At 46.9% G+C, this 18,695-nt stretch overlaps 1 protein-coding gene across 2 annotated transcripts in view; it reads left to right on the top strand.

Moving 5' to 3' along the window:
- Positions 1-18,058, top strand: part of LOC119165097 (uncharacterized) — a 48,872-nt gene extending 30,814 nt beyond the window's left edge. For both annotated transcript variants that reach the window (XM_075872251.1, XM_075872250.1), the window contains 3 exons: positions 1,857-1,935; positions 2,982-3,206; positions 16,525-18,058. In XM_075872251.1, the coding sequence (XP_075728366.1) occupies positions 1,857-1,935; positions 2,982-3,206; positions 16,525-17,327 (1,107 nt within the window). In that variant the 3' untranslated portion in view covers positions 17,328-18,058. The remainder of the gene's footprint in view (positions 1-1,856; positions 1,936-2,981; positions 3,207-16,524) is intronic.
- The last annotated feature ends 637 nt before the right edge of the window (positions 18,059-18,695 follow it).

The raw sequence follows: 18,695 nt of genomic DNA, 5'->3' as shown, positions 1-18,695 counted from the left end.
GTAAGCAAGGCTATTTTCAAATGTAATCTAATAATTGACACAAATGAAAATGAAGCAATGTGGACTGGGGAAAAACTTTCAGCAGGTGTGATCCATGCCCACAACTTTTGGATCATACGTTAACACTTCATTGTATATAAAAACTCGTAAAAGTATACTTGCGACGCTATCAATAGCAAGGCAATTCAATTACCTTTTTTTGCACGTTAAGCTTTTCTGGGGTCTTGTTTTATGTGCGGAGGGACCCGCCGGTGGGCAATGGCATATAGCACCAGAAAAATTTCTTCTGATTATTTATAACCTTTTGCAACAGGAATCCTACCTCTGCATATAGTACAATCTCGCTGTAGCGAACCTCAGTATGAAGGTTTTTTTTCACATTAAGGACTTTTTCAAAAATCTCACTCCAAGTCCTCATTGGTTTAATGTAAAAATATTTCAGTACTACGAATTTCAGGATACAGAATGTTCCAGAATAATGTATCGAATTTTTTCCCTATTGCATTTTCACAACATTTCGAAATAACGAATAACTATTTAAAAAAGCTACTAGCGGCTGTAAAAAATAGTGTCCAGCTCCGTAGCTGCCAATATCATCATCAGAACACTAGCGTTTTTTTCTATCTGCCCACCCTTTTCAAATGTGCGATAGCCCTATCTTCATCGTTATCGCCTGGAACTTGTCTTGCAGACTTGTCTTTCACATTGGGCTTCGCCCCGTCACCCTTGTTTTCGTCGGGCAGCTTGACCTGCGAGCAGCTTTCTAGCCTTTTTGTTGGTGGTTGAATGTTCAAGATGAGCTCGGAAGCACCACGAAAAGAATGCTATGACAGTGAAGAATGCGATGCGAGTCACCTAAAGTTGTTGATGAATGGAGTTGTTGATAACCCTCGTGTACTGCACTAACACTCGAACACTACGCTCAGTGCCAGGACAAAGCGTGCATGTGAGCTTTGCTGACAAGTGGCGAGATCCATACCATTTATCGTGATAAGAAAATGGCGACGAGTGCGAAGCTGACATTGAAACAGCACGCACGGACCAACGTAAAAGATCGATCGGTATTGACCGCCGATATTTGCAGTGCGTAAGAAGGATGCGCACGCTTAACAGTTCGAGTTCGTCTTTCTGTAGTCTAGCTGCCCATAGTCAGGCTGCCTCTTCCTCAAAGAAACATGCACTCTTTTTGTAATATTCATGTTTGTTTGTTTTCTCGTGCTTATTTGAACGTCACAAATGTATGCACAGCACAGGTAGGTGACTCGCGCATTTGCCTTTACGCATTTTTGCGCATATCTTTAATACTTTCACTACGACTTTCAAAATAATGAATGATTTCTAGCAGTCCCTTGAGATTCGTTGTATCGAGATTTCTCCCTATATGCTTGATTAAGTTATCACATCGGCAAGCAGATGCCTGCTCGGAACATCACGCTTGCATAGGAGGAGCACAGGTTGTGACCCAACAGGCACCCATGCTGCACTCAACGTGTTGAAGAGCCAATATTATATTGAGCTTTGTATTTTATAGGAAACTAAACAAAAAAATAAATGGGTGGGACTATCACTGATACTTCGATGGAAGACACAGGTGAAGCGATGCGAAGGTGAATGCTTGTGCTGTCTATTCCTTTTCTGTTAGTGTTGGCATGTGGAAATTCTCTTAGTTGTTGCTCGCAAGAAAACGCATGGGTACACACTGGTTTCTATCGCTCTATAACTGCTTTTCATTTCGTATCTCGGTGCTGTCTGAAGAACGTTGCATTGTTACAGCACTGCCGCACTGTGTTACTTTGTTCTCTTCCAACAAAAAAAACACATAACAAAACAAAGCCTGCAAACATTTCGCTTTTCAGCCATTGCAGGTGGAGGACAATGTTGGTCCAAAGCCGGGAGATGCCAATGTGCCTGCGAGTGTGAATCCTCTGGAAAAAGGTAGGCTTTCATGGCAACCCTGATTCGAGAATATTGCGACTACTGGCACCTTTTGAAGTGCACCGCACTGGATTTTTGATAACTGCTTGGGTTTAGTGTCCTGAAACCATGATATCATTATGAGGGGTGATGGAGTAGAGGGATTCAGAAATTTTTACCAGATGGGGTCCTATAAGGTGCACCTAAATCTAAGTAACCGAGTCACAAGCATTATCGCCTGCATCGGAAAGGCAGCTGGGGTTCTATACTGACTACATAACCAATTTTTCGCTATTGCATTGATTGCTTTCCCTTGCTAAAAATGGCCTTTCTTACTCTCGCGGGAACTCGTGGAATGCACTGAAATTATATATAATGAACCCAGATGTAATGAGCCCAGATAGAATGAAATGCTGGTTATAACAAAGTAAATGAAGAACATTGTTGCAATAATGTAAAGGATATACCTTTATAACAAATTTTTGGTTATAATGAAGTTACTTTTGTGTAATATGCAACTTTGTCTGAAACATCACTGGCAGTCATGTAGAGCTGTCTATGATCTTTCTGAAGCACTGGGAGACGGTAAATATCTCAGCACAAGTTGGTATGCTGTCCCGAGTCTTATCTATGAAAACTTCTTATAATTCATACAAAATCTCGAAGTTCCCTGTAGTTTGAGTTATCAAGTCTACTGTATTTTGAGCAAATTCAAATTGTTGCAAAAATTTTTCTTGGGCAGCACCTTGCAACTTCCGGTGTGCAAGTAAAATTTGAAGGACCGGTGAGGGGTTCTCCTAGAAATATACCCAAACCTCATTAAATAAAAAAAAAGTTGCATCTTACAAGAAAATAAGTATGTTATTCCAAAATTTTGTTGTAAAAATTTTATAACACTGTACCTAATACAAAGCTATTTTTTATATACTTTGTTATAACCAATAATTCTTATATTCATATTCGTTATATTGAGGTCTTATTGTAAAATGTGCACTGGCACCATGGCATGCCTTCCTCTTTGTCCTGCATGCGACAGTGGTTGCAAAGTGTCGTGGTGGTCATTGCAGCTGCTGCAGTCCAGGAAGAGAGTGACTCTTCCGACACCATCAAACAACCAGAGCCCAAGACTGAGCCAGCCGCACCACAGACGGTGCACTTCTTCCGCGGCACCAACACGACATCGTCGATCAAGACCAACCTCCGCCGTGGTCGGCCCAACTCCCTGCGGACGGGGTTGCCGTCCCCGCGTCCATTGCGACACGGGCAGGGAACCAGGAGGCACTCTAGCACAGGTTTGTGGGAACTTGCTCTCCTGACAACTGAACAACTTGGTGCACCTAAATGTTCCAACTTATTGAGACTGTTGCAGTATCAGGCTAATTACTAAGACTGTGCAGTATTCTAGCCTCTGCTTTCCTCACAGGCTGTACACTCTTCCAGCTTTTAAAGCAGGGTTGTTTCCCGCCAGACTCTACTCGGCTGCTGACCCGCAGGGCGCGGGTTCGAATCCCGGCTGCGGCGGCTGCATTTCCGATGGAGGCGGAAATGTTGTAGGCCCGTGTGCTCAGATTTGGGTGCACGCTAAAGAACCCCAGGTGGTCTAAATTTCCGGAGCCCTCCACTACGGCGTCTCTCATAATCATATAGTGGTTTTGGGACGTTAAACCCCACATATCAATCAATCGATTCCCGCCAGACTAGTTTCCAGCAGGTCACTGCGTGCCTAGACGAAAGCTTCTTGCACCACCTAGGGAGCAGTAATGTCTTCAGAAGCATTGGAGTAGAACCTCCCGCACCCTCTACAGACCATAGCACACCTATCTCGCATCTAGGCTGCCGGCGACATACTCTCTCACTCGGACGACGTTTTGTTCTGAACTGCCGAGCTGTGTACCTCTTGCACCAAGTTAACTTGGCAAGTGGCACCTCTCAGAGTTTGAAATGCAAAAAAGCACCAGTTGACACCGCTTCCACTTACAAGAAGTTGTCTGGGCACCACTGCACTGTCTTTCGATGCGAAACAATCGGCGCAAAAGAAAAATACTGTTCATTGGGAAGATCGCTACATGGTGCAGGAATTGGGCCGGTGCGGTGTTTGGGGTGGCGCTGCTTTCCATTTGCAACGAAAAACGCGGAGCACTGGCACCAGTGGATAATTGAAATCAACAGGAAAAACTAGGAGCCCAGTAGAAGTGTACAAGTAAGTACACTTACTGAATGCATTTAAGCGTGACACTAGCTGTTTGGCTTTACAGTAGTAATCTGCATGCAGTATACTTCTAGTATGTGGTGCCAAATTACTGCTGTATTGTTTCGCAGACCGCGTACAAATAACATTAGATACAGTAAAACCTCCTTAATTCTAAGTCACTAGGGCTGCAAAAAATTTTCTAATTAAGCGGGTTTTTTTAAGCTGCCAGAACATACAAAAAATGCAATGCAAGCAACATGGAACTCAATGTTATCGGGGCTGGTTGTCTGTTTTGCCGGCTCCAAGGGTTATGCTTCCCAGCAATGCCTGGTCTTAATTTTACTGTGAGGTTCTTTGCTGCTGCCGAAAAAAACTGTCGCGATCAACTGAAATGCGCACCTGCAAAGAACAAGACATCTTCACTACAACACAGTAGTGACACGCGGGCGGCATGTCTCCTGCTGCTCATTGCGTCAGCACGTCATGATGCTCGCGCAATGAGCCCATTCTTTCTGGTAAAATTATTTAATGCTGGTGAATGCTTCGAAATCTGCAATGTCTTTTGGCTGGGAAACATGATTATTGAAACTTTGGCTTCTAGTTTTTGAAGTAGGTGTTGCAGGCAAAAACTCTGCCAGCAGTGTAAGTCCGCTGGTTGTCGGATAAATTGGCAATCGGAGGTTTGCATACCCTTAATTAATTTCTTTACAATCTCCGAAAGATTGGGTAAACCGTGACACGCTGACGTTGTGAGAAACATTCAATATGCTGCGCGCGTGTTCCTGCTGTGGTGCAGTAAAGCAGGTCTTTCAGACAGGCGCACATTTTGATTGACCACGAGACTTGCTTGTTTTTGCTCTGCAAGTAGCGAGGCTGGGGTGCTTCAGCTGCCACTCATTAGTATCGCTACATTGTGGGGCCTTCTCGCCCTAGAGGGCCGTCGTTTCCTTAGAATTTAGGTGAAATCGGGATTGGGAATCGGCACACGCCACCCAAAGTTTTCGAATTAACCACAATGGTGCCGACCGCCACTTCAAGTTATCTGTTCGGACTTGCATTACAAAATATGAGACTGCGGGAATATTTCGAATCAATGAGGGTTTACCGTATTAAGAATAGCGTGTGCATACTCGCACTGTGTACATTTCGCACAAATGTAACGACACACTATCGTAATGCAAAGAAACATCAACAGTAGAAAGCGTGGCTTTCGGTGCAGTATAAATGCAACACTCCTCGACTGTCGCTAGGCAAATTTGCGTTTTCAGCCGGCGTCACTGTAGCACTAAAAGATCTTATTCTGGCTGGCACTTTTGCGCCGCGTGTGTTGAAAGTGCCAGGCATGACTGCAAAATCATAAGCACATTCGGTGCATGGGCGCAATACGGAACAGGATTCTATAAGTACAGTGTGTTGGATGAAAGCACAAATATCCACTAGCGACAGTCAAAGCATGTGGCAGGTTGATTGGGTAGCCATGCTTTCCGCTGTTCAGGTTGAGCAAGTAGCTTCTGCAGGCAGCATTGCACATGCGGTACACATTCTGGACTGTCAATAAAGGTCTTCTCGACGTATCACTCGACAAAAATTTCCGAGATAGCAAAAGCGCGAAACATGCTTAAGGCTGGACTTGGGTTGCAAAGTTTCGCATTTCATTTGCCAAGTGTCTGCCAGCACGGAAGTCCAGGGTGTTGCTTTGCCGCGCTTTCGACAAATGGCGTGACGTGCTTCCTAAATATGGCGGCACACACTGAGCTCGCTGTGTTCTGGTGTATGGAGTGGCAGAAGGGGATAATGTATTTGAAAAAGTGCCCAGTGTATTAATAAATGAATTGAGCAAACTAAATTTTCTAAACGGGGCCGCATTTGAACGTATAGGTACCCCTGAAAAAGATTGTCTTGAGCTCTGTGCTAGACATTCTAGCTTCTGAGAAGTGATTCAATTGGAATGACATGAATGCACATTATACACAGTTCAAATCAAATGTAAAAGTGAGTACCTTTGTGAAGGATTCATTGAGTTTTACAGTCAAAGCTCCCTGCAGGACATGTAAAGGAACATGAGTAATTGTGCAGATCAAGGAAAATATCTTCTTTGTGTAATTTTTTGCGAAACACACATTTCTTCATGTGCTTTTTAGTCTTCATGGAAAAATGCTGATGCACATAACAAACTTGTTGCTGATGCTGCCCAAAAACAGCATTCTGGGGAAGGCTGCAGCATGCTACAAAACTGTCTCGGCATCCCGTGACTCCAAAGGCGGATTTTGTACACGTCAAATTCACCAAATTCGCCGGGTAGAATGGCACTCTATTCTTCTAATACGAAAGCGTTCTGTGCCGCCCTACACCAAGACATCAAACTTGTTTCTGGTAAGCTTCATTTCAACCTATGCATTGAAAAAACATGCATGATTCTATGGCAGAGAAAAACATTCGTTCAACGGAAGTCACACTCAAGACCTCTCTGTCTCCTACAAACGATGCCAGGCATGCCATCGACAAGCACCACTGCCACATTTTCTAGAGGCTTTCCAACCGCAACTGCTACACTCGCTGACCAATTTTCGAACCTGGATACGGCCAAGAAATGGTCCGAAAAATCGCAGTCCGAAAACTTTGTTTTTGCCAAAAAGTGAAATTCATTGCATTCTGGCTAGCTTAAAAAAGTCCTTGATGATATCTTGCCTCATATTACGCTTGTATTGCATTTACGCCTGTATTGTATTGCATACAGAAATTGCATTTGCCTGTATTTGCGCCAGGGTGACATCCTCGCCGTAAATGCCCATTATGAAGGCCGCCGCGTGGATGATCTGTGCCGCCGATGGCTGCGGGCGGTCACCTTCGTTGTCGTCATCAGAGCCGCTCTCTGGCAAACCTGCTTCAGAATTTTGTCTTCTGTGGGCTCAGTGCACGAAACATCGTCGTCTGCACGAGTGAAGCCCCGAATTGTCACTGTGGCAGGAAAATCCACTCCACCACTTCGCAGATTGCAGATTAAGTTTTCACCGCCATTCATTGCTCTGTCCAGATCGCGAATGTCCAGATCATCCGCCTCGGTCTTTTCAGTGTCACCGAAACCTGCATGCCTAAAACGATTCACAATGGTCTCCGGCTTCACCGCCTTCCATGCCTCGGCTAGCATATAGATGGCGGCCAGGATGTTGACTTTGTAGGCTTTGCCTCTGTCAAGGCATAGCACGGTACGATTGATCAGGCGGGCACGGTAGTGTGCTTTGATATTTCTGATGTCGCCTTGAGACAGGCTGGAGTTGGCCTGTCTTCAGTGGCAAAAATTTCAATTGCATGGCCTCGTGGTTAGGCATGCTCCCATGCGCGTCGCAGTTTTCTATGAAACGGATAACTTTTCTGTGCTGACGTTGTAGTGTACACATATCCCGAAGCAGTACGGCCACTAACGTGGGTCCGGTCCTAGCGAGCCCGCGCAAAGGCGATGGGCTGGTCTCAATTCCCACATTCCCCTCTCCTAAATTTTTCCTTTACCGGTCTGCAAAGGCAGCCGCTCTTTACCCATGCAGTTAAAATGACACTGCTATGAGCAACAGCTAACCTCAGTGCAGCCCTGAAACTCCTGCTAAATGATGAAAGAAGAAACATTAATAACGCAACAAACACGACACTATAAAAAATTTTTGCGAAAGGGAGCACAGGGAAGTAAGGGTAGTATTCATGGTGCTAAGGCGGGATAGCGTCCACCACGTGGAGGGTAGAAAAGCGTGACAATGTCCTCAGGGTGCGATGCCCGAGTGCGAGGTCAGAGGCACGGAAGGTGGCTCTTTGATAGCTCGTGGCTGCTCTTGATTAGTCGCGAGTCCGACGAACGCTGCTTTGGTGGTCGTTTGGAGGCCCCGTATTTCTCGATGGAGACGGGGGAACCTCGCTGGGAAGTCGGGCCTCTCCTGGGATCAGGGAGGCTGAACCGAAATTGGCTGCCTGGCGTTGGCTGGCAGCATATAGCTGTTGTCAGTGCTCCTCGCGTAGGAACCAAGGTGGAAGGGGCAGCAGGGCTTCTAGACGACTACCGAGAGCAGAGCACAGCGTCAGTAGGTCAGTGCCTCGAGCACCTCTAGTGTCCACATCGACGAGATGAAACCACGATGCACGCTCTTCACGGGCACGGACTGAAGTGCCATGCATGTACACAAATACATTGCCGACGGCTGCTCGAGCTAAGGCGCAAAGCATGCATTGTCTCTCTCTACACATAGCTCAATATTCAAGGCCACAACTCCCTTCACCGCAGACAATATAAACATGAAAGAAAAAGTAAAACAGAGCAAGAATGACACTCAATATCTGGCTACAAGAACATAAAAACATGAAACGTAAAATACACATGAACACTTAAAAAAAAAGAAACACTGGCAGCAAACTGGGTGGGTTTGACTTTACAAGAACTGGCCGTAAGGAAACTGACCAATACTGAGGCTAGACAGTAAACTGAAGGCCTTCAATTGTGGAGAAGTCCGCCGTTCGGCACGAAATCACAAAGGTGGCCGCTTTTTCAGTATATACCGGTGCGGGGTCCGAATGCGGTCTGTCGCCCCGGGTGTGCTCCATTGCTTGCGCGAAGTGCCGCAGGGCGCTGCCGCGAGCTCGTCAGACCGTGATACAAAGGGTTTCAGGTCTGCGATATGGGCAAGGCCGAGTTTTCCCGAATGGGGATCTTTCAGCAAATACGCGAGTAGAGTCGGGGCTTCCTCCACTTGGTACGGACTTAGCCACTTAGAAGCGAGCGAGGGTTGAGAACCTCTTACTGGCATCGCTAAAAACGTGGTAACGCTTCAGGACATGATCGCCCACCTCAAAAACTAGGTTGCTATGGTTGCAGTCATATTGGGCAGACTGCTGAGCCTTGGCTGATGCCAAACTTTGCCTTGCTTTGCAGAAAGCTCGACAAAGCCTGTCCTGAAGTGTTTACGTGTAAGCGGAGCAGTCTGCCTGCATCTCCTCGTCCCTGAGCTGGCATTGAATGACGCTGGTCACCGGATTTGCCAACTCCCTTCCAAAATTTAAGAAGGCGGGCGAGAAACCAGTTGAGCGACTCTCGCATGTTCGAATAGCGAACATGCGAGAGTCACTCAAATGGTCTGCCCAATCCCTTTGACTTCCGGCAAAGGACGTCAGCATCTTGAGCATACGATTGACACGCTCCATCAAATTGGACTGGCGATGGTAAGGTGAAGTGGTGCAGTGATCAATTTCGAGGTAACGGCACGTGACACCAAACACCCGAGTGGTGAAATACGAAGCATTGTCTGTGATGAGCCTTTCCGGGAAACCGAACCGGCAAAACACTTCCTGCAGCTTCTCAAGCACCGCTCACGCTGTCACCTTCCGAAGAGGAAACAATTCCACCCATTTCAAAAAGTGATCAACACCTACCATCAGCTGAATGAACCCCTGCTTACTTCTGGGAAATGGTCCCATTAGATCGCAGGTGGTCACTTGCCACGGACGCTCACTGACAATCGGTTTCATCAGACCACGCGGTTTGCCACCCCTTCATTTCGCCATTTGACAGACTCTGCAAGAACGGCAATAGTGAAAAATTTCGCGCTTCATGCCGGGCCAGGTCACAACGCGGCTCAGTTCTCCAAAAATTTTCGAGCTACTCAGGTGACCGGCCATGGGTTCGTCGTGAGAGGATCGCGGGACTGCGACTCTCAAACTTTTGGGCAAAACCACCTTTAACGGGTTGATGGACTAGTTGTCAGTGGCTATATATTTTAGCAGGAGCCCTTCATGGTCCAGCAAATATGAATTCGCTGGGGACTCGGCAACACACGCTCGTTCGAGCCCACCTATTCGCGCCCGCGGCTAAGCAAGCAGCGTATCGGCGTTCCGTCCCTCCGAGACAGTCGCTATCAGCGTCCGCTGCAGGACAAGCAGTGTCACGGCGCTCCATCTCTCCGAGATCGTCACACATTTCATGACAAAACTGATAACTTTGCTGAGCCTTCAAAAGCTCTTCTCTGCTGAAAGCGATTCCTGTTCTCCCAAAATGGGGGAGTTTGGTATCGTGCCCACTCAGGATCACAGCAACAGCCGCATGCACGGCGTCACGGGTTTGCTCTCGGCACTATGGCCTTCAAAAAGCTCCCCCGCTTGGCCGCTACGCAGTGCACCGCTTACCTGGATAGCAGCTAAGGTTGTCCGCATGGGGACTCCCCATTTTTGCCGCTTTTTCGCCCCCGACGCTTGCATGTGCCAAGGCACCGCGAGCGACCATTGCACCGGAATCAAGGGTCTCGGCAGACAACAGAGGGCACGAGATAGCGCGTCAGCTACCACGTTGGACAGAGGGCACGAGATAGCGCGTCAGCTACCACGTTGGTTGTGTGTTCACCATAAAAGGGGGTGATGACACAGACGGGTGCCGAAGGGTGCTTGTCGATAGAGGCGAGGGCCTCTTTGTGCAACGCGGCATTCGCCTAAAAAAGTCAGCGGAAAAAATGCCTCGAAGCAGGCATGTTGCAACCAGCCTGAATTGCGCAGGCGAACTAACTCGCTAAGAGCAAACAAAAGCTTGGAGCTTTTAGGTCGGTTCGATTCACCTGCACCAATTAAAACTGGTTTATGGCTGTGCACGCGAAGTTCAGAAATTGTGCAGCGCGAGTTCAGCGGTGCAGGCATCGCGCGACCCCCGAAACGAATGACAATGTGCTAACAAGGTGCAGGCCTTATTTCTGTTCGCTTAATTTACACCGTTCAGCTAACACTGAAAGATGCCAAACCGCACATGTGGACAGTTTATGAGGCGCAAACGCCTTGGTAAAACACACCGCGTTAGTAGAGGCGGGTACGGCGCCTATGCCTAAGTGCTGCGTCGTCTGCTCAGCTGCACGCGCGGCTGCACCAAGCGGGCATCATCAGCGTAGGAGGTGCATGAAAATCGTGAACTAATGCTGCATCTCTTCTGCACCTTTTGAAACGAATGGCAGGGTTCAGAGGTCGTCACTGCTGCAGTGCTGAAATGAATTGCTAAGTGCAGCACCCTGTGAACTGGTTCACGTGGTGCAGGCGAATCGAATGGACCTTTTGATGCAGCGTTGGGTGCCTCTGTAGTGTACACGTATCCCAAAGGAGTACGGCCACTAGCGTGGGTCTAGTCTTAGCAAGCCGCAGTGGCGAGAACACAGTACTGCTCAAGGTCACAACACTTTATTGACTGCGGCAACACCAAAACACAGTACAGAGCCCGTTGCAAAGTCGCGGCGGGAAAGCAAATGGGCTTATCCACGCTACGGGCTATAAGTACTACACAGGGGTGCTGCGAGTGCGTCTCTGTGGGCCAAAGTGATTCCGGGGACACGGGGACAAAGGGCCCGGTTGCTCAAGTGAGAGCAAAGGCACTTGCGTTGGCTTCGGAGAAATACGGGTCGGGGCAGTTTGGCCATGCACTAGGACACCGCGCCGCTCTTCGGCCTAGCGTTCAGAAAGGGTGACAAAAGGCAAGCGTTCGCCAAAAACGCCTTGTGCCCGCGGCGAAGTTTTAACGAGCCCCAAACAATGGGAGCCGATGGTCAGAAAAGAAATGCGTGCTTAGCCCTTGTGAGACCAGAAAGGTTCTCTTTCACTCCCGACGCGCACAAAACGTTCCGAGAGACTTTGCGCGTGGTGCCACAGTCGACATTCGCTACCGGGTGAGAGGGGTTAAATGTCACTCCTCACTCTCCCAGCACGGCAGACAGTGGAGGAGGGGACCCATGTCGGGACATGAGAACGGCAGAAATAGGCGGGAAAGCCCACTCAATGGCAGCGGGCTAGCCTCAATTCCCACAACGCGCAAACTTGCGCTCAAGTCTTAACACATACTGCTCAAAGATTGGGTGATCCACTCTTTCGAATTGCTGTCACATCCGACAGGGAGGGTTTTCATTGCCCTGAAACATCTTGGGTGTCGCGTCTTTCCTATTGCAAGAAAAAGGAGCTTCTCTGTTCCGGTTTTCATTGGCACCAACCATCACTGTGTTGCGCTCTGTGCTGAGCTTGTTGCTGGCACAAGGGTCACCTGAAAATGCCAGAGAGTGATCCTCGCAGCGTTTTGAAAATAGCCCTGTCTCGTCACAATTGAAGGTGTCTGAAGGTGCATATTCGTTGGTCTAGGCTTTGAGCTTGGTGAAACGATAATCTACCCAATCTATCGCTCCGCTCTCACCGCTCAATTTTTAAAACAAAATTCTGTGCCGCTTAAACCCGTCCGTCCATAAACTTTAAATCCTCAATGCTCTTTTTAAGAGCGAATGCCTCGGCCTTTTCTTTTAATAAATCTCTTGACAGGGGCAAGTTCTTGGCCAGAACTCTTTTCAACCACAACTTCAGGGCTTCTTCAAGGGCTTGGTGAACCCCCTTACTGTTGTTCTTCTGGGATTTGTTGCTTGAGGTCTCCACTGCTGTCACTAACTTAGTTCGGTTTTTCACATAATCGGACACAGTTTGCTTAGAGAGGTATTCCTCAGCTACATCAAGCTGGAAATGCCCACTTGCAGTAAGCTTGACAATCTCTGCTTCCTTCTCTAACATCGGCGTCGTGTACTTGCCATGCTTCTTCACACAACTCGGCTCTCACGATAACTCGGATGGCAGAGCCATGGCATCGAGCTTGTAGAATTCGATGCCGCACACACGAGAAGCACAGTGTCACGATGTGACACGACACAACATGTGCGGAATTGCGATTTAACCAACAAGACACAAGAATGAACAAAGAATTACTCCTTCATTGCTCGCTTTGCTTATCCCCGTACTCTGTAATGAGGATAGTGCTGACTAAAAAGGAAAAAATGGTGTCTCTTGTCACATTGAAAAAGGGGGGGGGGGCTTTACCTCTGAGATCGGCAAGCGCTTTCCCATCTCGGAGGCGGTAATAGCTATTTGGAAACCTACTCGAGCCGCATAAATTGAAAATTCAACATGGCGGCGTTCGTGTCGGTTGGTGGCTCCACTCGAAATGAGTGATTTGGTTCGACAAATTCAACTTTCAAGTGCAAATTTTTCTGAAAATTTGGTAGAAAAATGCATTAGGTTTATGGAACTTTTGACGGTTCATTGACGAAGTCTGGAATATCCAACAAGTCCGAATTATTGAAGTCCGAAAGATCGGTCGGCGACTGTATATCTGTTTCTTCTCGAAACTTGCCTCGATTCATCATTTCGGACATCACTGACATGACGCAGTCGATGACAGTATTTGAATCGACCGAAGTGCATGCGGAAGGGGAAACGACACCACGAGAAGGAGTGACGCCAATTGGCAAGGTGGGGTCGCTCTCTGGAAGAAAAAAAGGGATGTAATGCATCATGACCATGGCTTCCACGATTAGGTCCTGCAAAGTATTGTTTCTGGGAATCTGTCAGTTTTCTCAACATTTCAACAATGCGAAATGACAGCCTTAGCCCAAGTGTCTGTGTTGCTGATAGCAACCATCCCTATCAAAAATAGCCTTTCGACGTGCGCCTACCTCTCCTGGCTGTAAAACAGTGTTTCCTGATTACGTTCGCCCAGAGTGAGGTCACGGCTGGGCCAGAGGAGACATGCGGCAGGCATTGCATTTCCCTCGTTACGGCCAGCGGTGATGTTCAATGACTCTTTCATATGTCACATGCTAGCAACCTTATTGCATGTTATGTGTTGGATCATCAACATGGCTCTCGCATCACTTTTTCTGATTACGCCCTCGCAGTTTACTACAGTTACCACAAGGGTCTGTTTAATCGTCGGGATGGAGACTTACCACCGAGCATCAATGTGTGTGCATTTACGGTAAACTGTGCTGTAGCTGCCAAACACCAAGACATTGACTGAGGTTTCTATATCATTGTGCAGTAAACACTTTAATAAATTGATAAGCACACATTTTACTTTTGCGTTATACTGATTCCTGTGACAGAGGAATCAACCATGTTTATTTTTCTGCCCTAGTGCCCATTTGTGCTTTATATCTCAAAAGAAGCCACGTAACTCAAACTCTTAATGTGCTTTGAGAGCAGCTGCCGAAGACTGTGCAGTTTTATTGTGCATTTTACAATGTGCCAGGATTAGGTAAAGCTAAATAAAGGTGAATCTGTTTTTGAAAGATCAGCCTTACTTGTTCCATGCAATAAGAATGTACGGGTCATCCACTTCAGTAAGTGAAGCAAAGTAGGCAAAGCTTTGTGTCTGGTGCAAATGATAAGTATGGTTGCTGGCTCTTTGGTTCCACTTGGGTTTTGTTTATTCTCTTGAAAACTGTTTTTCCTGCTATCCTAATATATGCCGTATTTACTCGCAGAATAGGCGCACTTTTTTTTTCAGAAAATCCGGCTCGAAGTTAGGGGTGCGTCAATTACGCGGGGTAAAATTTTCGAAAATTTTTTCATCTCGGTTCTCGCGCTTTAAATCTGCACACTTGTCAAGTAAAAGGCGACTTTATCGTTTACCAATTAATTCAGCATAAAACAAACATACCTACGTACCTTTTAATGAACAAGCGAGAGCCGTCAACTGCACACACACACGTAAAATTTATTTACACAAAATTCGTAGCTGTTCCTCCTTTTCCCTATTCGGAGTCCGAGTCGGAGATCACACATTCATCCTCGCCGAGCGGGGATTCGTTTTCGGTGTCCGAATCATCCGCACCCCACAACATGTCATCCTCACTCGCATCCAGTGCGTTCGAGATACCCGTCTTCTTGAAGCTTTTCCTGACGACTTCGTCGGAGAACGCCTGCCACGCTTCCACGATCCAAGCACACAGCATTTCCACAGGCGGCCTCTTAATCTTGCCACCTGTAGTCAGCTGATGTTGTCCTCCAGCTATCCAGGTGGTGTACAGCCTTGCAAAATGCGTTTGCAAAATGGCGTTTCTTTCTTTTTCTCTGATGGTGGTGATGGCGATCGAGCCCCCGGCGTTGTACACGTGACCTCCAAAAAGCGCGGCGATTTAGGGGGTATCAGTAATTGATGGAACAGCCGTTTTTTTTTTTCGCTCATGAACGCTTTTTTTTTTTTCAAGTTTTATTTCGACAAACACGTTGGTTAGGTCGTTGCACTTCGAATTTTTTTTATTTGCTCGTCGATTTGCCTTCTTTTTTTCTTCAGGGTACGGGGACCGCGTTCCAACTGTACTGCTGGGGGTAGAATCGTTTCTGATCACGGCCAAGTTCGGGGTGCGCCTATTATGCGCGGAAATTTAAAAAAATCGAATTTTCCGCGACCAAACTAGGGGTGCGCCTATTATGCGAGTGCGCCGATTATGCGAGTTAATACGGTATATAGAAGCTTCTGTTGCTCCATAGGTGTGAAAAATGCTTTGTCGTCCTTACATTAGTGAGGAGCTAGGTGTCCTCTGCGACGGATAAGCCTTTGCACTGGCGCTAATGCGGCTACAGCGTATCGGCGTCGCCAGCGAGGTTCCGGCCGCGCGTGGCTCAACATGGCACGTGCGATCCCGTTCTTACCAAGTGCGCTTAAGTTTCCTGTCTGGGAAAAATGTCGTGTTTATCGAGCTTGCTACAGGTATCGCATTTACTACCTCGTCCATAAATTGAAAATTTTTTGTGGTTTTATTATGAAAGCTCTCACTTTTGCTGCAAGTGCGCTGTCATGCATAAGCTTGGCGAATTTTCATCATTGTAGATCTCCCGGCCGTGAATGTGAACTTCATATCACCCATGCTGTTGATGGTTCAGTGCTCGAGTGCGATCTTTTCGACACCGAACCTTCATGTCTTTCACAAACATTCCGCAATAACATACCAAACGGCAAGCTAATCCAAATCGGCATTGATTGCGCTTCAATTGGTAGCGGTCACGTGCTATCTAAGTTACGATTTGGCACAGAATTAACGAAATTCTTCGCAATGACTGCACTTAATGGAAGGGATACATATCGTTAACGAAAACAAGGGCAGACTTGTAGCACTTTAGTAAAATTTTAATTGGGTAATTCACAATTTCGCTTCTTGCATCTTTGTTGCCTTGTTGTGTGCTGTTTCTTTGCACTACCATTGTAATCTGCCCCCTCTGCTCTTGGTTTTCAATCTTGCAATCTGTCTCTAATATTCACTGTAACATTGAAATTATCATAGTGCAAAAACTTACAAGTTCACCTGCTTATGTTGGTTCTATGGTTTGCATATCAATTTGAAATAAAATGCTGCCATCTCTTTCTCCACCTCTTCTAGCCTACTGTTTCTATTTGATGACAAGAATTTTCACTCGTGGGGTAAATTCGAACATAATGCTCAACCACGAAACCCTGACTTTGGCACAGTCTTCAGCCCATCAGCAAAAAGGCGGTGGAATGTCTGTTGCGACATTGCAGATTTATGCTGTAAAAGGTCATAATGTTGTGGTGCCCCTCTAACGAATCGCTGACACTTCAGTCGTGTTATTACTTTCACACGCAGGCAGCCAACACAGGCCACCTGTCGGCAAAGAAAACCTGAAGAGCAGCTTGCGTTTCACTTCGCAAGGCGAATGCATCTTCAACGCACCCGCGATGGCTCACCTCGCCGCAGTCAAGGCACGCAGGGAAGCGTTCGTATCTCAGCTGGTCTCCACGGGTTCCACCAATCTAGAACACTGCAACTTCCAGCCTCGTCGAGGAGGCAGCATTGAAGAGCCACACTCTCGCCTGGAGGCAGTTATCGAGGCGCCACTCACACCTGCCGAGGAAGTGCCGAAGGAAGATCCAGATGTTCGGCTTTGTGAGAAGGTGGCGGACGAATCCGAGCCCATGGATGTAGACGAAAGCCTCGACGCAGACTCTACAAATGTTGCTCCGGAGTCGAGTCTATTGCGTACCCCGGTGACACCTGCTCCTGTTCCAACCGAAGCTCCAGCGTTGCAGGAGAAGATGACAATGGCGGCCCCCACTAAAATACCCAGCAGGCGCATAGCTCCGGCCCCATGCAACGACGACTTCAACTTCGCACTGCCAGACCTTCCTCTTGAGCCATCTCCTTCGACGAAGCGGGAGAGCATCATCCAGATTCGCCAGCGTAACGCAGGCATGGTGCGGAGCAGCGTAGAAGTGTTTAACAGAGCCGCTGCTGCAGCTCGCGAAAGCCCCGTGGTGACACGCAGCCGCCGGACAGTGGTGGCACACAACACCTCCACGACCAGCAGGCCACCGCTAAGGGAAACAAACTTCCGGCGCCCCGGCAGTCCTACAAGGCGGGAGCGGCGCGACTGGGAAATGGAACTCTAGGGGGCTCGTGTGGGCATTTATTAGGGTCTTTCTTATGACATCTACTCTTTTTCACTTGTGGAAGTCTGCACTGACCTGTTTCGAGACTGCCCCTGTGAAGCACCCAGTGTCCATCACTTGGTGCTGGTAAATACTATGTGCAGCCTGCTTGGCTATTAAGTGAGGCTGAAATACATGACGCATATGTTGTCGCATGTTAGTTTTATTATCTTAATGAAAAGCCACTTCTAGGGACGATTTTTTTTTTCGTCCATCATGCATCACATTTACCCTCAATATCATGTCTTATAAGGTCCATTTCAACGTATGCATGCCATAACTATTAGGCGTGGACATGACTCTGGGATTTCCCAGTTTGATTTTATCTGATAGGAGTCATGACAAGTTTACATGATTAAAAAGAGTGATGATGCTTATGTGGTTTTGGCTATCTCTAGAGTTCAATTCTGATCATGGAACTGGTACGAGGGATACGCTTCATGTTTTCATAAAGCATGCAATGATCCTGGTTATAAATTGTGAACATGCTTCTGTAACTTAAAACCAAGGAGCTTTAGCATGCTAAATGAGTGTATTTTTAATGACGGTAATAATGTTTTACGTTTCTTTTATACATTTTCACATATCATTCTTTATTATAAAGCTTCCCCTAATCTAAATCATTGAGACGTGCCACTTTGGCAGCATTCTTTTAATCTGTTGAATAAAGAAAAAACCCTCTGGTGATGTGAGCTTTCTGTCCTGTCATTGTTTAAAATAGCCATCTCACCTTAGTATGAGGCAAGGCAAACAGCGATTGAGTTTGCAGCAACCTTCGGAATCTTGAGAACCAAGTGTTTGCGAATTCAACAGTTTAGTGAATGTACCCATTCTGACTTGAAACACGATAGTCGTCAATCCATTACATGTGCTTACATTCAAGAGGCCCTGTAACGCCAATTGTAGTTTTCATTGCTTCTTGTACATGGGAACGCTGAAGCAGCAAAACCAAAAACTGTTATGCTACATCATTGGAGAAATCTTTGTTGCTAACTACAGCGACTCAAAGTGGCCATTTTTGTGATTAGAATTGACTTTGTCAGATGGGGACAATGGCTGGGTGTTTTGATTGGCTTCTATCTCCATCAATTGACTATGAGCTGCCTACTTATTTCCAACAAAAGTGGCGTAGTTATAACATGATTCACTGGTCATGAAGTTAATAACAATGGCTTGTCGCATACATCAAACCTTTTAGGGGCGAAGCTCCTTAGGGCGTGGGCTGTGCGTCCCCTGTAGCCTGTATGTAGCCACCTCTTGTTTAGTTCTTGTAGTGTTTACTAGATGGTGGTACTTGTAGCTGATGATGAAAAGATGCAAGATGTTATA

This window comes from Rhipicephalus microplus, chromosome 8, assembly GCF_043290135.1.
Source record: "Rhipicephalus microplus isolate Deutch F79 chromosome 8, USDA_Rmic, whole genome shotgun sequence".
Taxonomy (NCBI): domain Eukaryota; kingdom Metazoa; phylum Arthropoda; class Arachnida; order Ixodida; family Ixodidae; genus Rhipicephalus; species Rhipicephalus microplus.
The sequence above is the reverse complement of the archived record's forward strand: the minus strand, read 5'-3'. Positions and strand labels throughout refer to the sequence as shown.